At 38.2% G+C, this 16,619-nt stretch overlaps 1 protein-coding gene across 1 annotated transcript in view; it reads left to right on the top strand.

Annotated features, from left to right (window-relative positions):
* Positions 1-16,289, top strand: part of FAM81B (family with sequence similarity 81 member B) — a 56,748-nt gene extending 40,459 nt beyond the window's left edge. Inside the window, exons 8-11 of the mRNA XM_039239355.1 lie at positions 3,229-3,335; positions 12,172-12,307; positions 13,867-14,062; positions 15,972-16,289. Coding sequence (XP_039095286.1) covers positions 3,229-3,335; positions 12,172-12,307; positions 13,867-14,062; positions 15,972-16,105 — 573 coding nt within the window. The 3' untranslated portion in view covers positions 16,106-16,289. The remainder of the gene's footprint in view (positions 1-3,228; positions 3,336-12,171; positions 12,308-13,866; positions 14,063-15,971) is intronic.
* Positions 16,290-16,619: the final 330 nt, after the last annotated feature.

The raw sequence follows: 16,619 nt of genomic DNA, 5'->3' as shown, positions 1-16,619 counted from the left end.
CCCATTGGCCATCTAATATATCATATTCACAGGTTCCAGGAATTAGAGCATGGACGTCTTAAAGGAGCCATTCCACTATCACAATTTGTCAATTTCTTCATTCTGCTTTCTGCTTTCCTTTGGTTAGGTTTGTTATTCTTTTTTTTTTTTTAATGGTTTTTATTTATTTCTGAGAGAGAGAGACAGAGAGAGAGAGAGAGAGAGAGAGAGAGAGAGACAGCATGAGCACGGAAAGTTCAGAGAGAGAGGAAGACACAGAATCTGAAACAGGCTCCAGGCTCTGAGCTAGCTATCAGCACGGAGCCCGACGCGGGGTTCGAACCCACAAACTGTGAGATCATGATCTGAGCTGAAGTCTGACGCTTAACTGACTGAGCCACCCAGGTGCCCCGGTTTGTTATTCTTTTTAATGGTTGGTTTACATAGCTTTATTCTCTTTAGTAGTTGGTTTACATAGCTTTATTCTGTCTTACAGAAACATTTAATGCCACAAATTTACCACTGATTATAGATGTTTCTGTGTCCTTTTGATATATAATATTCTTATTATCCTTTCCTAACTAAATTATAATAGCAGAGTTGAGTTATTCTTTGACACTTGTGTTAGTCCTTTGAGAAGCAAATGCCATAAAGGAATTGATGAGCAAGAGATTCACTGAGGAAAAAACAAAACAAAACTGTGAAGGAAAACGGGAAGGAGCTGGAGGAGATGGAAAAAGCCATCAGATTACAGAGTAGTTCTTACAGCAGTGCAAAAGAGATATCTTAGACAGCCATTCTAATAGTTTCATCAAGTTCTTTGAACCAAAGTCACTCATCATAGGAATACTCTTCAGACACTCATTGGGAGCAGCCAATGGGAAGCATAGTATTCACATATGGTGATGCATTTGGAACATAGGATTCAAGGCCTTTGGCCAATTATGCTCCTTCTAGTAGGAGATTCGAGAGGCATATTTCCAAGTGAAACACTGGAATTAAACAATAGAATTAAAAGAGGGTTTTTTAAAATAAAAATTGTCAGATCTTTGTTTCTTTTTACTTTTCTTATTAATTTCTAGTTTTCATGCAGTGTATTTAGAGTCATGATCTGTACTTTTCCTGCTTTGTGGAATAACCTAAGTTCTTTATAGTCACATGTCTGCTTAGTTGTTGCAAAGGCTCCTTGGGCACTGGGAAAGGATGAGTGTTTCTTTATTGTGTGCAAGTTAGATTGCTTGGTATATAAATCTACTAAATAAGCTATATTTTCCATATCTTCCTATATCTTTATTTATATTTTACTTATTTGGCCTTTGTTGGTCAAAGATAAATAATTTAAAATCATTAATATATCATCTCAGTTTATCCTTGTAATTCTATAACTATTACTTGTTAGTCAATATACAATGTAAGTAAAGGTTCTTCAAACCCCTTCACTGTGAAATCTAGTCTTCATTTGAAAAAAAAAAAAGACCATTTTGTCCCATTTAACATATTTTGCCTCAATAACATTTTATCTAACATTGTTCTTCTAGCTTTTCTTTTTTTTTTTTAAAGACTATTTTACATTTATTTATTCATTTATTTTGAGAGAGAGAGAGAGAGAGAGCAAGGGAGGGGCAGAGAGAGAAGGAGAGAGAGAGAGAGAGAAAGAGAGAGAGAGAGAGAGAAAATGAATCACAATCAAGCCCCATTCTGATAGGGCAGACACAGTGCTTTAACTCGAACTGTGAGATGGTGACCTGAGCCAAAATCAAGAGTCAGATGTTTAACCAACTGAGCCACTTAAATAAAAATACTTTAAAAAAAAATTTTTTTTTTTTTTTAAATGGGGCTCCTGGGTGGCTTGGTCGGTTAAGCGTCCGACTTTCGCTTAGGTCATGATCTCGCAGTTCGTGGGTTCGAGCCCCGCGTCAGGCTCTGTGATGACTGCCAGCTCAGAGCCTGGAGCCTATTTCAGAGTCTGTGTCTCCCTCTCTCTCTCTGACCCTCCCATGCTCACGCTGTCTCTCTCTCTCTCTCCTAGGAATAAAAATATTTTTTAAAAAATTTAACCAACTGAGCCACCAAGGTGCCCTTGGCTTTCTTTTCCTTTGCTTTTGCCAGTGATATATTTGCCTAATATTTTATTGTTAACAATTTTGCCTTTTAAGTATACCTCCTATAAGAAGCCTGTTTTAAGTGGGTCTCCTACAAATAGCCATTCACGTGCTATTGGTTGCCCACCCAATTTATTCATTCAAAGTCTTCTGTTATTATCTCTTTCTTTTTGAAGAGAACTTACATTTTGGTGGGTAAGGGAATGGGCTCAATGGGTGATGGGCATTAAAGAGGGCACTTGTTGGGATGAGCACTGGGTGTTATATGTAAGTGATGAATCACTACATTCTACTCCTGGAACAAATACTACACTATATGTTAACTAACTTGAATTTAAATTAAAAAACAAACTTAGATTTTGTTAAATGCCCATTTTCCTTCATGTGGCTGTTTCAGGAGTTGAATTCTGTTTGACCAAAGCCCATCATGTAGTTTTATTCCCCTAGACAGTGAATAGTTTAGGTGTGATTATGTGCTGCAATTCTTTGTGTATTTTCCAAACCAGTCCTTTTACGGTAAGGAACTTCCTCAATGTTGCTGGCTGTGTAGAAGATACTCTTATCCTAACTTACAGACCTGGAACTTGTTTTTTCCTATCTTTATATGCTCCGAAGTCATTTCACTTGGGATTCACTTGTGCTCATGTTAGATTCCTACCTGGAAATTCCTAAGGCCTAGTCTTAGGTCACTCATGTGTTTTCCTCAGAGCCTAATTAATTTTATATTTAAACATTTATTCAATAAGTATTTGGTGAATATTTACTACTGGTCAACTGATGCGCACTAAGATCATAGTGGTGACAGAGGATACATACCAACTTACACGGTAATTGGGGAAAAAGTAAGGAAGTGACAAAATTTAAAAGTTGATAAACCAATATCAATACCATGTTTTTGTTGTATCGTTACGTACCTATTATCAAGAAGAATGTTATAGAGAGCAGAAGGGAACACTTCCCTATAAATCTTTCCTTGAAGATAGCTCCGTAACTATTGAATCATTCCTTTAGAAAAGATCATTTTCAAATGCAAATATGCTTTAGGCTCAAGTGTGTTTTTTGGCTCTTTTAGGAATAAAGTATAATTAATGTAAGCGCTAGTGATTTTGTTCACACACACACAATCTCCTTTTTGTACTTTCATTAGGTAATGCAGCTCTTAGGAAAGATTGAGGCTTCCAGTTCTCAGCAAACCTCGAATTTAAAGATGGTCCAGGGGGATTATCGCCATGAAATGAACCTTTTGGAGTTCAAGTAAGTGAAGGGAAGATTTTTAATTCTGTTAAGTACATTCCAAAAGGTTTTGCCTAATGAAAGCATTGGCATTAAATGGAAATCTATTGCAGGCATTTGAAACTGGCCAAGACATAAAGCAACAAACTGATGGAGAGACTACTTTACACTAAAGTAACTTCTTATACAATATTCATAACAAAGGAAATGTGAGGGGAGGTGGGCAGGAGGATGGATAAAAGAGGTGACAGGGATTAAGGAGGGCACTTCTTTCGATGAGCACTGAGCACTGTATGTAAGTGTTGAATCACTAATTTGTATACCTGAAACTACATTGCATGTTAACTAATTGGAATTTAAATAAAAACTTAAAAAAATATACAGATAATAATTTGTCATTCTCTTTTTTTCTGTACTGCAACTGAATTGATATACATCCTGACCTTTTCTATAGAGTAATTTGAACTTATCATCAATGATATAATAAAATGTCTCAATGTAACACACTTCATTGAATATCTGTCAATTCCCCAAGACTACCAAATAATTATTAAAACAACTTTGAGTTACAAGCTTTTTAAAATTTCTTCCAAAATTCTCTACCTTCTTTACATTATCCCTTTTTTAAGACCAGTTTCTGTCCCATCTTCACTGAGTTCTCCCACACACACAGTAAAGGAGACAAGACTCCACAAACATTAAAATAATTGGCCTCCTTATTCCCATATCCTCCTTTCTTGTATAAAAGATCACCATTCCCTGGAATCCTGGCACAGGCAAAGGAAAATTCTAGTCACTTCGATGATACTAGCTTACTCTCTCCTTGTTCTTGTTCCTCTGTCCCACATCACTTGGGTTTAATGACTTGGTCAAATGCAGTGTTCTGAATATACTCTGCTTGCTCCATTTTCCCCCATCCTTACAGTATTTTATCAAATCGAAGTGCCACTGATTAGGAGACATACCAGTGTGTATATATATATATATATATATTACTTCCAAAACATGATGCTAACAATTAAACCGTAGCACACCATCATTTTCAAGACACCTCCTGATTTCAGAGATGTTACATTAGGAAATACATTGTGTCCTAGAGACTGACGAAAAACTATAGTCATCTCTAAAACTCAAAGAAGTAAATGTCTCACGTAAAGAGAATATATCCACTTTCTTCATACAATAAAAAGCATGGCAAGGTATTTAAATTCCAGTACAGTGAGGATGATCAGTAAACACCTGTGCAGTGCTTGATCTAATCCCATTAGCTTAGAAATCAAATGTCCAAAGTAGAAGAGTAAACTGTTTCTAGAGGTACACTTTAGAAACTGATTTCCTGGGGGGAAAATGGGACTTATAATCTGGAATGGAATACTGGCTTAAATGGATGAAGCACCTGGGCTCCTGCGTGGCTCAGTTGGTTAAGCATCTGACTTCAGCTAAGGTCATGATCTCACCAGTTTGTGAGTTTGAGCCCCTCAGTGGGCTCTGTGCTGACAGCTCAGAGCCTGGAGCCTGCTTCAGATTCTGTGTCTCCCTCTCTTTCTGCCCCTCCCCCACTCATGCCCAGTCTCACTCTCTCAAAAATAAACAAACATTGAAAATAAATTTATAAACAAACAAAATGGAGGAAAAGGAAAGGTTGGAGAACTAGGGCTAACTGCATTACTGATGACGAGACATGCTTTTTCCATTTCCAGTCTTGTGGAAAATTGGCCTATAGCTGAATCATCCAAACAGTTAAATAAGATTCTGGACATTTTTGTAATAGTATAAACTGGAGTCTTTTTCTCACTTGAAATAGTTAAGTTTTAAAATTTCATTAGTGTGACAGTAGGTAACACTGAATTTATAAACCAAAATTTTGCCCAGGAAAATACCTATGAGCTCTAGTAATTCATTTAAATACACGAAAGACTCATTTTTTATTTAAATCTTCTTCATAGTTTTTTAAACTAAAAAGTAACAAAATAGGGGCCCCTGAATGGCTCAATTGGCTAAACATCCAATTTTTGGTTTCAGCTCAGGTCATGATCTCACGGTTCATGAGTTTGAGCCCTTGCTTGGGATCCTCTCTGACTCTCCTCTCTCCTCTCTCCCTCCTCTATCCCTCCCGTCCCTCCCTCTCTCTCTCAAACTAAATAAGTAAACTTAAAAAAGGTTTTTAAAACAAATAAAATAAAAAGTAACAAAACCAAAGATTAAAAAAAAAAAGTTCTCCATCTCAGCTTCCTTAAAGTAACCGATGCTAACATCTGTTGCATCCTCCCACACTTTCCTCCTTGTTAATATGAATATCTAACAGAAAAATGATGTGTGTGTGTATATATATATGTATATATATACACATTATATATATTATACACTATATGTATAGAGAGAGCATGGATTTTTAAAATACATCCTATTCACATTACTCAATAATTTGCTTTTTTATAGTACATTTTAGTCATCTCTCTCAAGATCAGTGAATATTACTCTAACATTAGTTTTAATAGCTGTATAATATTTTAACTTACAAATGTGCTATAGTTAATTCAACAAGTTATCATACTGATTCTTTCCAGTTTATAGGTACCGCAAACACAAAAATTTTGTGTGTATATTTCTTTAAATATTCTTAAATGTAGATGTTTTTATTTTTACCAGCAAGATTCTGAGGTCAAAGAGTTTATTAATTTTAATAAATTTCTTTTCTTTTAATGTAGCAATGCACACTTCCACCAACAATTGATGAGAAGACCTTTCTCTACATTCTTATCAACTCTGGATATTCTTTCTAATATCTGCCAATTAAAGGATGAAGATTGCATCTTCTGTTTCCATTTGTGTTACCTTCACCATTTGAATTTCCCTTTCTGGGAATTGCCCATTCTTATCATTTGTCAAAGTTTATATCATGATTTTCCTCATATTCTTATTAACTTGTAACATTCCTTCACCTTAGAGATAGTCACCCTTTGACTGAGATATTTATTGCAAGTGTATTTTCACCAAAAAGAAAGTAAGCAAGTAAGGCTCTCTGTATTTTCTTTTCCATTCAGAGCATTTCTCAAATTAAAGTAGATGGGTTATGGTATTTGCTTTTCCTTTTTTTAAGAAACTACTGTCTACAAATAAAGGGATTAAAAGCATTTTAATAACATTCAGAAATGTATTAATTGGGCAGTTTTACCATTTAGAAACTTTAACAATTTCAAGTTGAATGGTCAATTAAATTTATGTCTTGTATACAACTTAAAAACTCCAGTATTGTCTGTGGTTTTCTAGTGAATTCCTGGGACTTTGACACTCACTACTAGATCTGACAAAGGAGATGCACAGGCTCTGTATCTGAACCCCTACATGGAGACTTCTTTCTCCAGAGAGTCTTAGTCAGACCTTCAGCTAAGTAATGTCCTAAACAAAACAGCTTAGTGCTTATAGAGCAAGAGTCTTAGCCATCATATAATATGGCTGTCTTTTAGCAAGGGTTTGGCAGGCAAAGTACTTATCAGTCACTCCCTAGATAGTTCTTGCTGCCGACAGTGTTTAATTGATAGTGATTTATTAGAAAAAGTATATGGTCAATGAAGCAAATGCATAGACTCAAATCTTCCCACACAGCTCTGAAAATACTACCATGGTATTAAGTTACAAACATTCAAGTCAAGGATATGTCTCATCCGTCTTCGTATTCTCAGCACCCAGCACATTCAGACACAAAGAGCCAATGAATATTTTGAGAATCGATAATCTTTAAGTTGTGTTTTGGAATTCTCAAAGACATATAAAGTTGGGGGGGGGGGATATACAAATCAGTGAAAAGCTAAACATGAAGTAAAAGTAAAGACAGTGTTATATGACATATCAGTAGACAGAAATAAGAAATCTACTGTTATTTCTGAATGTCTACAATCCATAAGTCATCAAGATATTCAGATGCGTCCATCTCTGTAGTGTGGGTCTTCTCACCATTTTAATGTTGAGAAAACACAATCAGAGAAATTAAATACTTTGCCCAAAGTCACATCATTAGAAAGTATCTGGCTTCAAGCCTCAGGTTGTTTTGTCAGTCTAGGACTCCTCTTCCATCTCACAATTCCAACCATTAGTAGACTAATTGCACTATAGAAATTTAGGGAATAGAAAGATCACATGTGCGGGGCGCCTGGGTGGCTTAGTCGGTTAAGCGTCTGACTTTCACTTAGGTCATGATCTCGCGGTTCGTGGGTTCGAGCCCCACGTCGGGCTCTGTGCTGACTGCCAGCTCAGAGCCTGGGGCCTGTTTCGGATTCTGTGTCTCCCTCTCTCTCTGACCCTCCCCTGCTCACGCTGTCTCTCTCTCTCTCCTAGAAATAAATAAAAAAATATTTAAAAAAAAAAAAAAAGAAAGATCACATGTGCTTGAAACTATGAAGGTATGAGATTATGAGGTATTGGGATTTAAGTTCAAGTACCATATGGAATGACAAGCAAAAACCTTCTTATAATAATGGAGTTAGAGTTGCTCTTTATTTGTATTACTTATTAAAAACCACAGGACATAAAGAAGAAGTTAAAGTATATAGGTGCAAACTTAGTAAAAATAAGTTTCTTGGAGTTAGTTTCTTTCTTCTGACATGAAATTTAAAATTTTAGATTCAATCTCCAAAGACTGACTTGGTTAAGGCCATTATCTGAATTCTTGAGAGACTATTAATAGTAAGATTTTTCAAGAAATCAAACTTTTCATGTCTTCTAGAAATGTTCAAGTGATTATTAAATACAGTGAGTTTGCGACATAACAAAACTGGTTAAAAAAAAAAAAAAAAGGTCCAGAGTGGACCTATGTACTCACTTATGTGTGTCAGCCATAATCACAGGGGTCACTAGAATGAGTGTTATAAGCCCTACACTCTGCCCTCACCAATCACTTTCACCACAGTCGTCTGCTGGGTCTATGAATCCCCATTAAATTTTATTTTATGGTTTTGTAAACTTCTCCCTTTTAATTGCCATTGGTGTGTATATTAAGTTGATTCTACCAATATGAAAAACATTTTTTAACTTTATCTCACATTATCCTAGTAAGATCTGTGGCCATAATATAGAAGTCTGACTTCTGTGTTTTTTGAAAAAGGAAATCAGCTATCTATTTATCTATCCATGCATCTACCTACTTACTTACTTACCTATCTACCCATGTATCTATACCTAACTACATCTTTTTTTAAATGTTTATTTATTTTTGAGAGAAACAGAGACAGAGCTCAGTGGGGGAGGGCCAGAGAGAGACAGAGACAGAATCTGAAGCAGGCTCCAGACTTCCAGCTGTCAGCACAGAGCCCAATGTGAGATCATGAGCTGAGACAAAGTCGGACGCCTAACTGACTGAGCCACCCAGGAGCCCCTGTATCTATCTACATCTGACAGAAATACTACCATAACCTTTGGAATAGAGGATCTGGGAACCAAAATGTGAATGTTATAATTTATCCTGTTGAGATTTTAACTATAAATACTGTAATTCACAGAAAAGTAATTCTTTCATGGAAAATCATATCCATTATGTTAGAATAAAATCTAAGGAAAGAAGGAGATGTATACAAACCTTGATTTTAGCTTATCTTTATTTTTTATCTTTCAAGGAGAATGCTTTTTAAAAAATGCTTTAATATTTTCATAAACTACCAGGTCTGACTTTTCATAGTAAACAGTAAAGAGAATCTCCAGTCCTAAGCCAACCTTATAATAAAATGATCATAGGTAATAACTCATTTTTTATAACTATTTTAATTTCAGAATTCTAATTACTGATATGCACTTCTGGAGATATTACTTGGGCATATTTAATGGTTCCCTGGTTTTCAGAGGGATGTTAATGTCATATCAGTAATGATAGTAAATGTTCTCATTTATATACACAGTAAAGGTGCACACTGAAGGCTGGATTTCCAATTGCAAAGCTACCTCTTGATTATCTGGGGATTTGCTATCCCTCTTAACAATCACTATTAATATTTCCACCACATATTGGAAAGGGAAGATGAAAATTGAAGATTAGATATCTAAATATCTTAGCAAATGTGTGACTTGTTATTTCTGAGCAGCCCTAGTAAAAGGTATTAAATGAGAAAGAATCATTTATTCAACAACTATTCATTGAGCACTGTCTATATTCCAGCCACTGTTCATAGCCACCAACAAAGTAAATTCCTTGCTTTCATGGAGCTTAGACTCTAGTGAAGTAGACAACACACAAATTATATATATCACATAGTGATCAGCACTCTGGAGAAAAATAAAGTAGGGTAAAGGAATAAAGAAGGGTCAGGTGGATAAAAGAAGATTTTTTTTTCAAAGTGTGGTTTCAAAAAAGTTTTGGGGTGCCTGGGTGGCTCAGTTGCTTAAAGATCAGACTCTTGCTTTCTGCTCAGGTCATGATTTCACAGTAAGGAGATCAAGCCCTGAGTTGGGCTCCTTACTGGGTATGGAGCCTGCTTAACATTCTCTCCTTTTTCCTTTGCCCCTCCTCTGCTTGTGCATGCGTGTGGTCTCTCTCTCAAAAAAATAAAAATAAACAAACAAAGTCAGCTCTATGTTAGGTGGTAAATGGTGCTTGAATAGATATTTGAATGAAATGAGGGCAGGAGCCATTGGGTATTCTAAGGAAGAATATTCCAGACATAGAAAACAGTTGGCTAAAGTGAGGCTGTCCAAGTGTCAGTTGGGAACTTATTTGAGATACATCAGCTGTTAGCCAGTAGCACAGGTGTTTGGAAATCATGATTAGATTAACAAGCTGTGGCCAGTGGTTTCTTCTTCAAAGCTGAAATACTCACCTGAATCAAGATATGCTTTTTACGTGAAAAGTATCTCTCCCCGTATCAAAAAATGTGATAATTCACAGAGATGAAATTTGAATTCAGGTATTGAACCACAACTGATATAGCTACTGGAAAATTAACTTTTCCCATTTCTTGATTTCATCATCTAAATCCTGTTTCTCAACATGGGCACTACTGGCATTTTGGCTGGATAATTCTTTACTGTGAGGCTGTCCTGTGTATTGTAGGATGTGTAGCAGTAGGTCTGGCCTCCACCCACTACACGTCAGTAGCACCTCCAAGTTGTGACAACCAAAAATGTCTCCATACATTTTAAGAGGCCCACCGCTCTAAATAAAAAGCGGAAATGGTCTCATAAAAACTGTCTTTTCCAAATATTAACCCAAACACTTTTTCAGGAAAGCTACAGAGGCATACACATGTAGTATATGTCCATCGTATCTTAAGCAATTTCCAATGATAAATACTACAAAATTATCTACATATAATCTTTCTTGAAAAATTTCAGCATGACAGCAATGATTATTTCAAGCCCCCCCACATGGCATAAGCTAGTCTGAACATTTTCAATAATAAACAACATGCATTACTCCTGCCTATTTAATATGTTGCCTATGCTAGAAGAGAATTTGAAACTGACATCTTACTACAGGCTAGTTACATACAGAAAACATAAAGACCACTCGCCAGACCCCACCCTCATCCTACCTCTTCTCAGACCTTATTTCTCAGTTGTTTCAGCTGTGGCTTCTCCTTTCTACTAAAACCCTCAGCCACTCCAGAGTGACATTTCAGGTTGATGATAGAAATAGATAGATATGTATAATAACATACACTTCTATTTTTTAAAAATCCTTCATGCTTTGTTATTTAATATTCTTATGGTCATTATTTTGAAGCCAGCAGTTGCTTCCTGTACCTTAGCTTATTATACATCCGGTTTTGCCCCCACATGAGTAACTCAGTATCTTTTACGCCCTCCCTGAACACTACCCCTCAAAGAATCCACAGCGACCCACTAGCGGCAATGGGGACTTCACTGAAGATTTCACCTGAGACAGAAAAGACAACCGAGGACTGTCTCCCATGAACACTTTGCTTTCCCAAAGTCCTTCTGGGTCTTTCTTCCTGCTCCCTTCCTCACTTCTTACCTATCATTTTTTTCTGGCCCAGCTGCTCCCTCAGCCTGGTGGTGACCCTTGTAGGACAGAGATTCCACCACCTGCCACCCTTAGCCAACTCTGCCCACTTGCTAAGAATGATTTGCACACTTCCTACAATTTTTTAAAATAAAAAAACGTATTTTATGACATGATTATATGTTGCTTAAATTTCAGTGTGTATAAAGTTAGATTGGACAACCAAGTTCTTTTTCATTTGTTTGTATTGTGTGTGGGTGCTTTCCCACTGCAATGGCAGCATTGAGTGGTTACAGAACTGATTGGTTGCAATGGCAACCATGTGGTGTATGAAGCCTAAAATATTTACTATCGACCTTTTATAGCAGAAGTTTGCTGACCCTTAGCCTGCACCTTAGCCCATTATACATCTGGTTTTGCCCTCACATGAGTAACTCAGTACCTCTTATGCCCTGCCTGAACACTACTCCCCAAAGAATACACAGAGACCCACTAGAGGCAATGGGGACTTCACTGAAGATTTCACCTGAGACAGAAAATATCACTACCTACCCTGGAGTGATATTCCCACACCAAGTGGCTTGTTAAGTGTTTCTTCTACACATACAATGCATCACAGGCCCTAAGAGGAAATCTGCATGGATGATGCATGCGTTTCTGTGTATCCATGTGTCTGTCACTGTGTACATGTGTATTTCAAGGGGGGTGCTGTCAGCAGCTGGGTCAAATCCAAGCTCAGGGCAGGGACCCAAAAAGTGCTCCCTCCCCCCCCCCACTTCCCGCATCAACCCATAAGTACTTGTTAGACACCTTGAACCTCATCATCTGAAAAAACTGCGGCGTTTTTCAATACTAGATTTTGGTTTTATGTTTCAATTTACTTTATTAAAATAGAGCTATTTTCCCTAGATTTAATTCGCTTTCAAATAATCTATATGAGGAAGTTGAGAACCATCAAAAATGGACAGAAAAACGGTTCCTCAACTATGAAAAAGACCACCGTGGCCATGTACATCAATCTCTGAAGCTCCTACAGGAGAAGGTGGTAAGTTAACAGCTGCATAGTCATGGTGTGGATGTTGAAAGTTTTGCAGGAACATTCACAGTAACATCACAGTGTCAGTAACTTACCTTTTTGGCACCGGAATGGGAATCCAGAGGCCTGCCTTTTGGGTCTGTGTGCTACTCTCCAACTCCGGGAATCCACACTTCTGAGTGTGCTGTACCCAGAAAAACCTAAAGAGAGGTGGTGATGGTTTTTTTTTTTTTAAATACAGATTCCTGGTCCCAACCCAGAGCTGAGGTTCCTGAGACCTCCCTGGGAGATCTGTGCCTCTAGGCAAGCCTCCTGGGGGATACTTAGACACAATAAAGTCTAAAAACCTCTGCCAAAGACAAGTCAGTTTACCTCTCTGAAGATCCATTAGTAGATCAAAGGTTTTCAAAACTTCTTTTCCAGAGGCAATCTCGTAGAGAACCCCCCAGCTTTGGGGCAAGGCTACCAGGATGGAGGGGAGTCTGTTGATTGCAGGTGCCCTTCACTCCACGCAGCGCATCCAGCCAGCTGCTAGCCCCACCGGGAGAGCAGCACGGGGACAACCGTGTCATCCGTGACTGCCAGCCTTGCTACTCATTCAAACAAGATGTTTCTGGAACTTCGGTAGAGGGGCTTTGGGCAGCTGAATGTGTAGACAGTTGACAGAGGCAGGAGTCCAAGAGATGCAGATAACCGGTCCACCTTTATCGCTGATAAGGCTATTGAAGTCTACGAGGTCCGACGCGTAGCCAACGGGGCCTGCTGGTTCGCTCGGATTTAGACAGACTCATCCACCAGCTCTAGGCAGCACTAGGTGACCACAGAGTCACTTGCAGGCAGAAGTTTCCCACCATAAGAGACAGGCTGGAGTCCACCTCCCTGAGGCAGACAGGGCCAAACACAGGAGGCACAACGGGGCCAAGTCAGGGTCACCCAGTTGGTGCCAGCAATTTCCCTGTGAGGGGGTGAGGAGGAGCCGAGAAGCTCTTGAGCCTCGGGGGGGTCCTCGCAGGCCCCTCCTCACTGCGGTTGGAATCACCTGGAGAGGTTTTCAATTAGAGAAATCCCTGAGTTCCACTGTGGACCAATTAAACCAGAGTTTGCTGGGGGGTGGGGTGGTGGTGGTGTGAATGTCCAGGTGATACTAATAGACAACAGACTCAGTGTAGCTGAACTCTGTTCACGTGGAGATATGAAGCTGGAGGGTATAGGAAGGGCTAGCAGGAACCTGACCAAGCTTAGATCAAGCAGTATCTAAAATGCCTTCCTTGACCACCCTTCTTTAGGCACTAGACTATAATCCCAACTCCTCAAAGCATTTCAGCAAGACCACAGCCCTTTCTTTTCTTTCTCCTATAGCATGCAGAATTCTGGAAACTGCAAACAAGGCCAAACAAAGGGATGAGCTCTTACACGTGTGAACACAGTTTTAGATACCAAGAAACTTGGTTGGAATTTTCATGTTTAATATGGAAACGTGAACTTGTTAAAAACATTCCCTAAACTGAAGTACAAATCCACCTAAGTTTTCTTTCCTGCAGAGTTTTATCTCATGATATCTTTTACAGGAAAAGTCTGAAAATAAAATGGAAGAAAAATTACTGAAGCTTTCAAGCAAAATAGAGAATCTTGTTAACACAGAGAAACAGGAAGTAGAACTAAGCAGAGTAAAGCATATAGAAAATAAACTGTCCAGGAAGATGAACCAACTGGAAAAACACATCTGGGGTGAATTAGAGAAAATTCAGACTGAATACCAATCAGGTGAGCGCACACCTTTGATTAAGAACACTAGTTCTTGCTTAGCCAGTTCCACAGAGTTATCTACTTGGACTCATGGTCATGGATCAGTCTTGTCATTACCGATATCCTTTTGTATTTTATCTCACTTTTCTAAATATCCCATAGAATGTCAGCATACCAGTGGAAGGTAGGTCAACACGTTCACATTCTTCACTCAGAAGTCACAAGCTTGCCAACACTGTGAGCTTTTTTTTTTATACTAAGATGATAGAATTATAGAATTGTTAGACGTGGAAAGTCCTTGAGATCAAGACCTGACTTGTGGTATATATGAAATTAGGGCCTGAAATCGAATGCCCTCATTGAATTGCAGGTAATGAGCCTGGACAGATGTCAGACTGGAGACCTGACCTTTACAAGTGAGAGAGAGAGAGATGAATTAACAGAGTCCAGTATAATGACTGCTTTCCTTCTTAAGGAGGCTAATGGCAGCAGTGTCAAGCTGCGCTCACATCAAAGAGGATTAATTGGAAAGGCTCATCTAATTTGTCAAAGGGAAGGACATGGGGACAGTTGCTGTGGCACAGCCATCTGCCTCGAGTCACAATTCTTAGAGAATTACCAGAATCAGAGATTCCTTTATTAAAGAATGCCCAACTCATTTTCTGTCTTCTAGGTCTTAGAAAAATCCATGCAAATTCTCTCAAATGTTGGTCCTGTACAGAGATGCCTTGAAGGTGTCTTGGGAAGATATTATGGTTTCATTCTGCCCAATGCTCCTAGCATTTTACTTAAAATTTACTGCCTGGAAATCTGACCCCCACGGCCCCTACCCTCATCTCCTACTGTCAAACCAAAATAATGAATTATCTGGCCAAGAATCATATACGAAATCTGTCGCTTCTTTAAGGGCCCTGCTTTCAACTTAAACACCAGAGGTTTAATTATATTCACTCCATTAGTATAACCCCAGAATGAGCTAAAGAGGAATTTGCATTCTGTTTGTTTCTGCATTTTACTAACTGGAAAGGGAAATTTCAAATTAACAGTGTGCTCTTTTATGCCTTTAATAAAAATGTGTGGAGAGATGACTTATGTGAAAGGCCCAGTGAATAAGAAGTGGGCTGTCCTAAGAAGCTTCAGGTCTGGGGGATCGGTGATCATGAAGTGACTAGAGCTGCATAGGAGAGATGTAAAGTGCTGCCGGGGAGGGGCGTGGGGGGAGGGGGTGGCGGAACAGCTGGTGGCCACTCCTTAGGTCTCAACAGGGCACTTTCTGAGAAGTTTGAAAATCTCACCTGTGTCCTTTATCTTCAAGTTGATAACAAGAATTTAAAAAGAGAATATCCAAATCTCTTATTAAAGTATACAGAGAGGGGGCGCCTAGGTGGCTTAGTCGGTTAAGCGTCCGACTTTCGCTTAGGTCATGATCTCTCTGTTTGTGGGTTCGAGCCCTTTGTTTGGCTCTGTGCTGACTGCTAGCTCTGAGCCTGGAGCTTGTTTCAGAGTCTGTGACTCCCTCTCTCTCTGACCCTCCCCTGCTCACGCTGTCTCTCTCTCTCTCTCCTAGAAATAAATAAAAATATTTAAAAAATTTTTTAAAGTATACAGAGAGAAGGAAATATTTTAAATTTCTCTCTTTATAGAATTATTTAGTTATGCAATATATTTGGGCAAGGAAAAGAAGAGGAATTGAATTAAATTTTCACAATGAAGCCAGATACAAGCTGAAACACTATCACTAATGTATCTTTATGATACAAGAAATAGATTATTGTACATTTTTAGACTGGTCTTAATGGAATTTAATATGCTTTGAATTAAATGATGATCAGTTATGGCAGAACTGCTGATTAGCAACTTTGTTTAAAAAGAAAAGTTCCAATGCGTTGTTTAATTTCGGTTTACCTTTTCTCATATTCTCTTCCAGGATTTAAATCAATTCATGACTCTCTCAGCTCCCTCCAACAAATACAGAAAACAAAGATGGATTTAGAGAAATATAAAGTACAGAAGGACCTAAAGAAATTACAGCGTAAGATAGTGGAGCTGCAGGAAGTATAAACTTTTTGGTCATCTTTTTCACCAGTCAATATAGTGGTTTGCTGGCAAAAGTTGGGAAGAAGTCAGTGTCTCCGGAATGTTGTCTGCTTCTTATACCTCTGTATTTCTTACCACCTTTTTCAGGAAATGAATGTGCCAGAAAACCCAATAAAGCAGAGAAGCTCATGATGACTTCACTAACTTATTGAGAAAGTGAAGGAGTTTTTTTTTTACACACATGCCTTTTTATATTTTTATTTGCCTATAAAACAGAGCAAAATGTCCACATATAAGTGAAACGGGACTGGTATAAACATAAAAGAGGGGCAGGAACTTTGGCAAATTGGACCACTTACTCTGTCTATAAAGGAATAGCCACCATGCAGTTCTGGTTCTTTACTAATATGCATACAATCTACTAGTGCCAAAATTTCCTTTTTCAAGAAAAACTAGAAATCTAGTTTTATATGAAGCCATATAAGCATTAGCGTCTAGTTCGAAACAGTTCTTTCACTGGGAGGGAATATTTGTGGGG

The sequence above is a fragment of the Hyaena hyaena genome, unplaced genomic scaffold (genome assembly GCF_003009895.1).
Source record: "Hyaena hyaena isolate Hyena2069 unplaced genomic scaffold, ASM300989v1 scaffold_156, whole genome shotgun sequence".
NCBI classification, from domain to species: domain Eukaryota; kingdom Metazoa; phylum Chordata; class Mammalia; order Carnivora; family Hyaenidae; genus Hyaena; species Hyaena hyaena.
The sequence above is the reverse complement of the archived record's forward strand: the minus strand, read 5'-3'. Positions and strand labels throughout refer to the sequence as shown.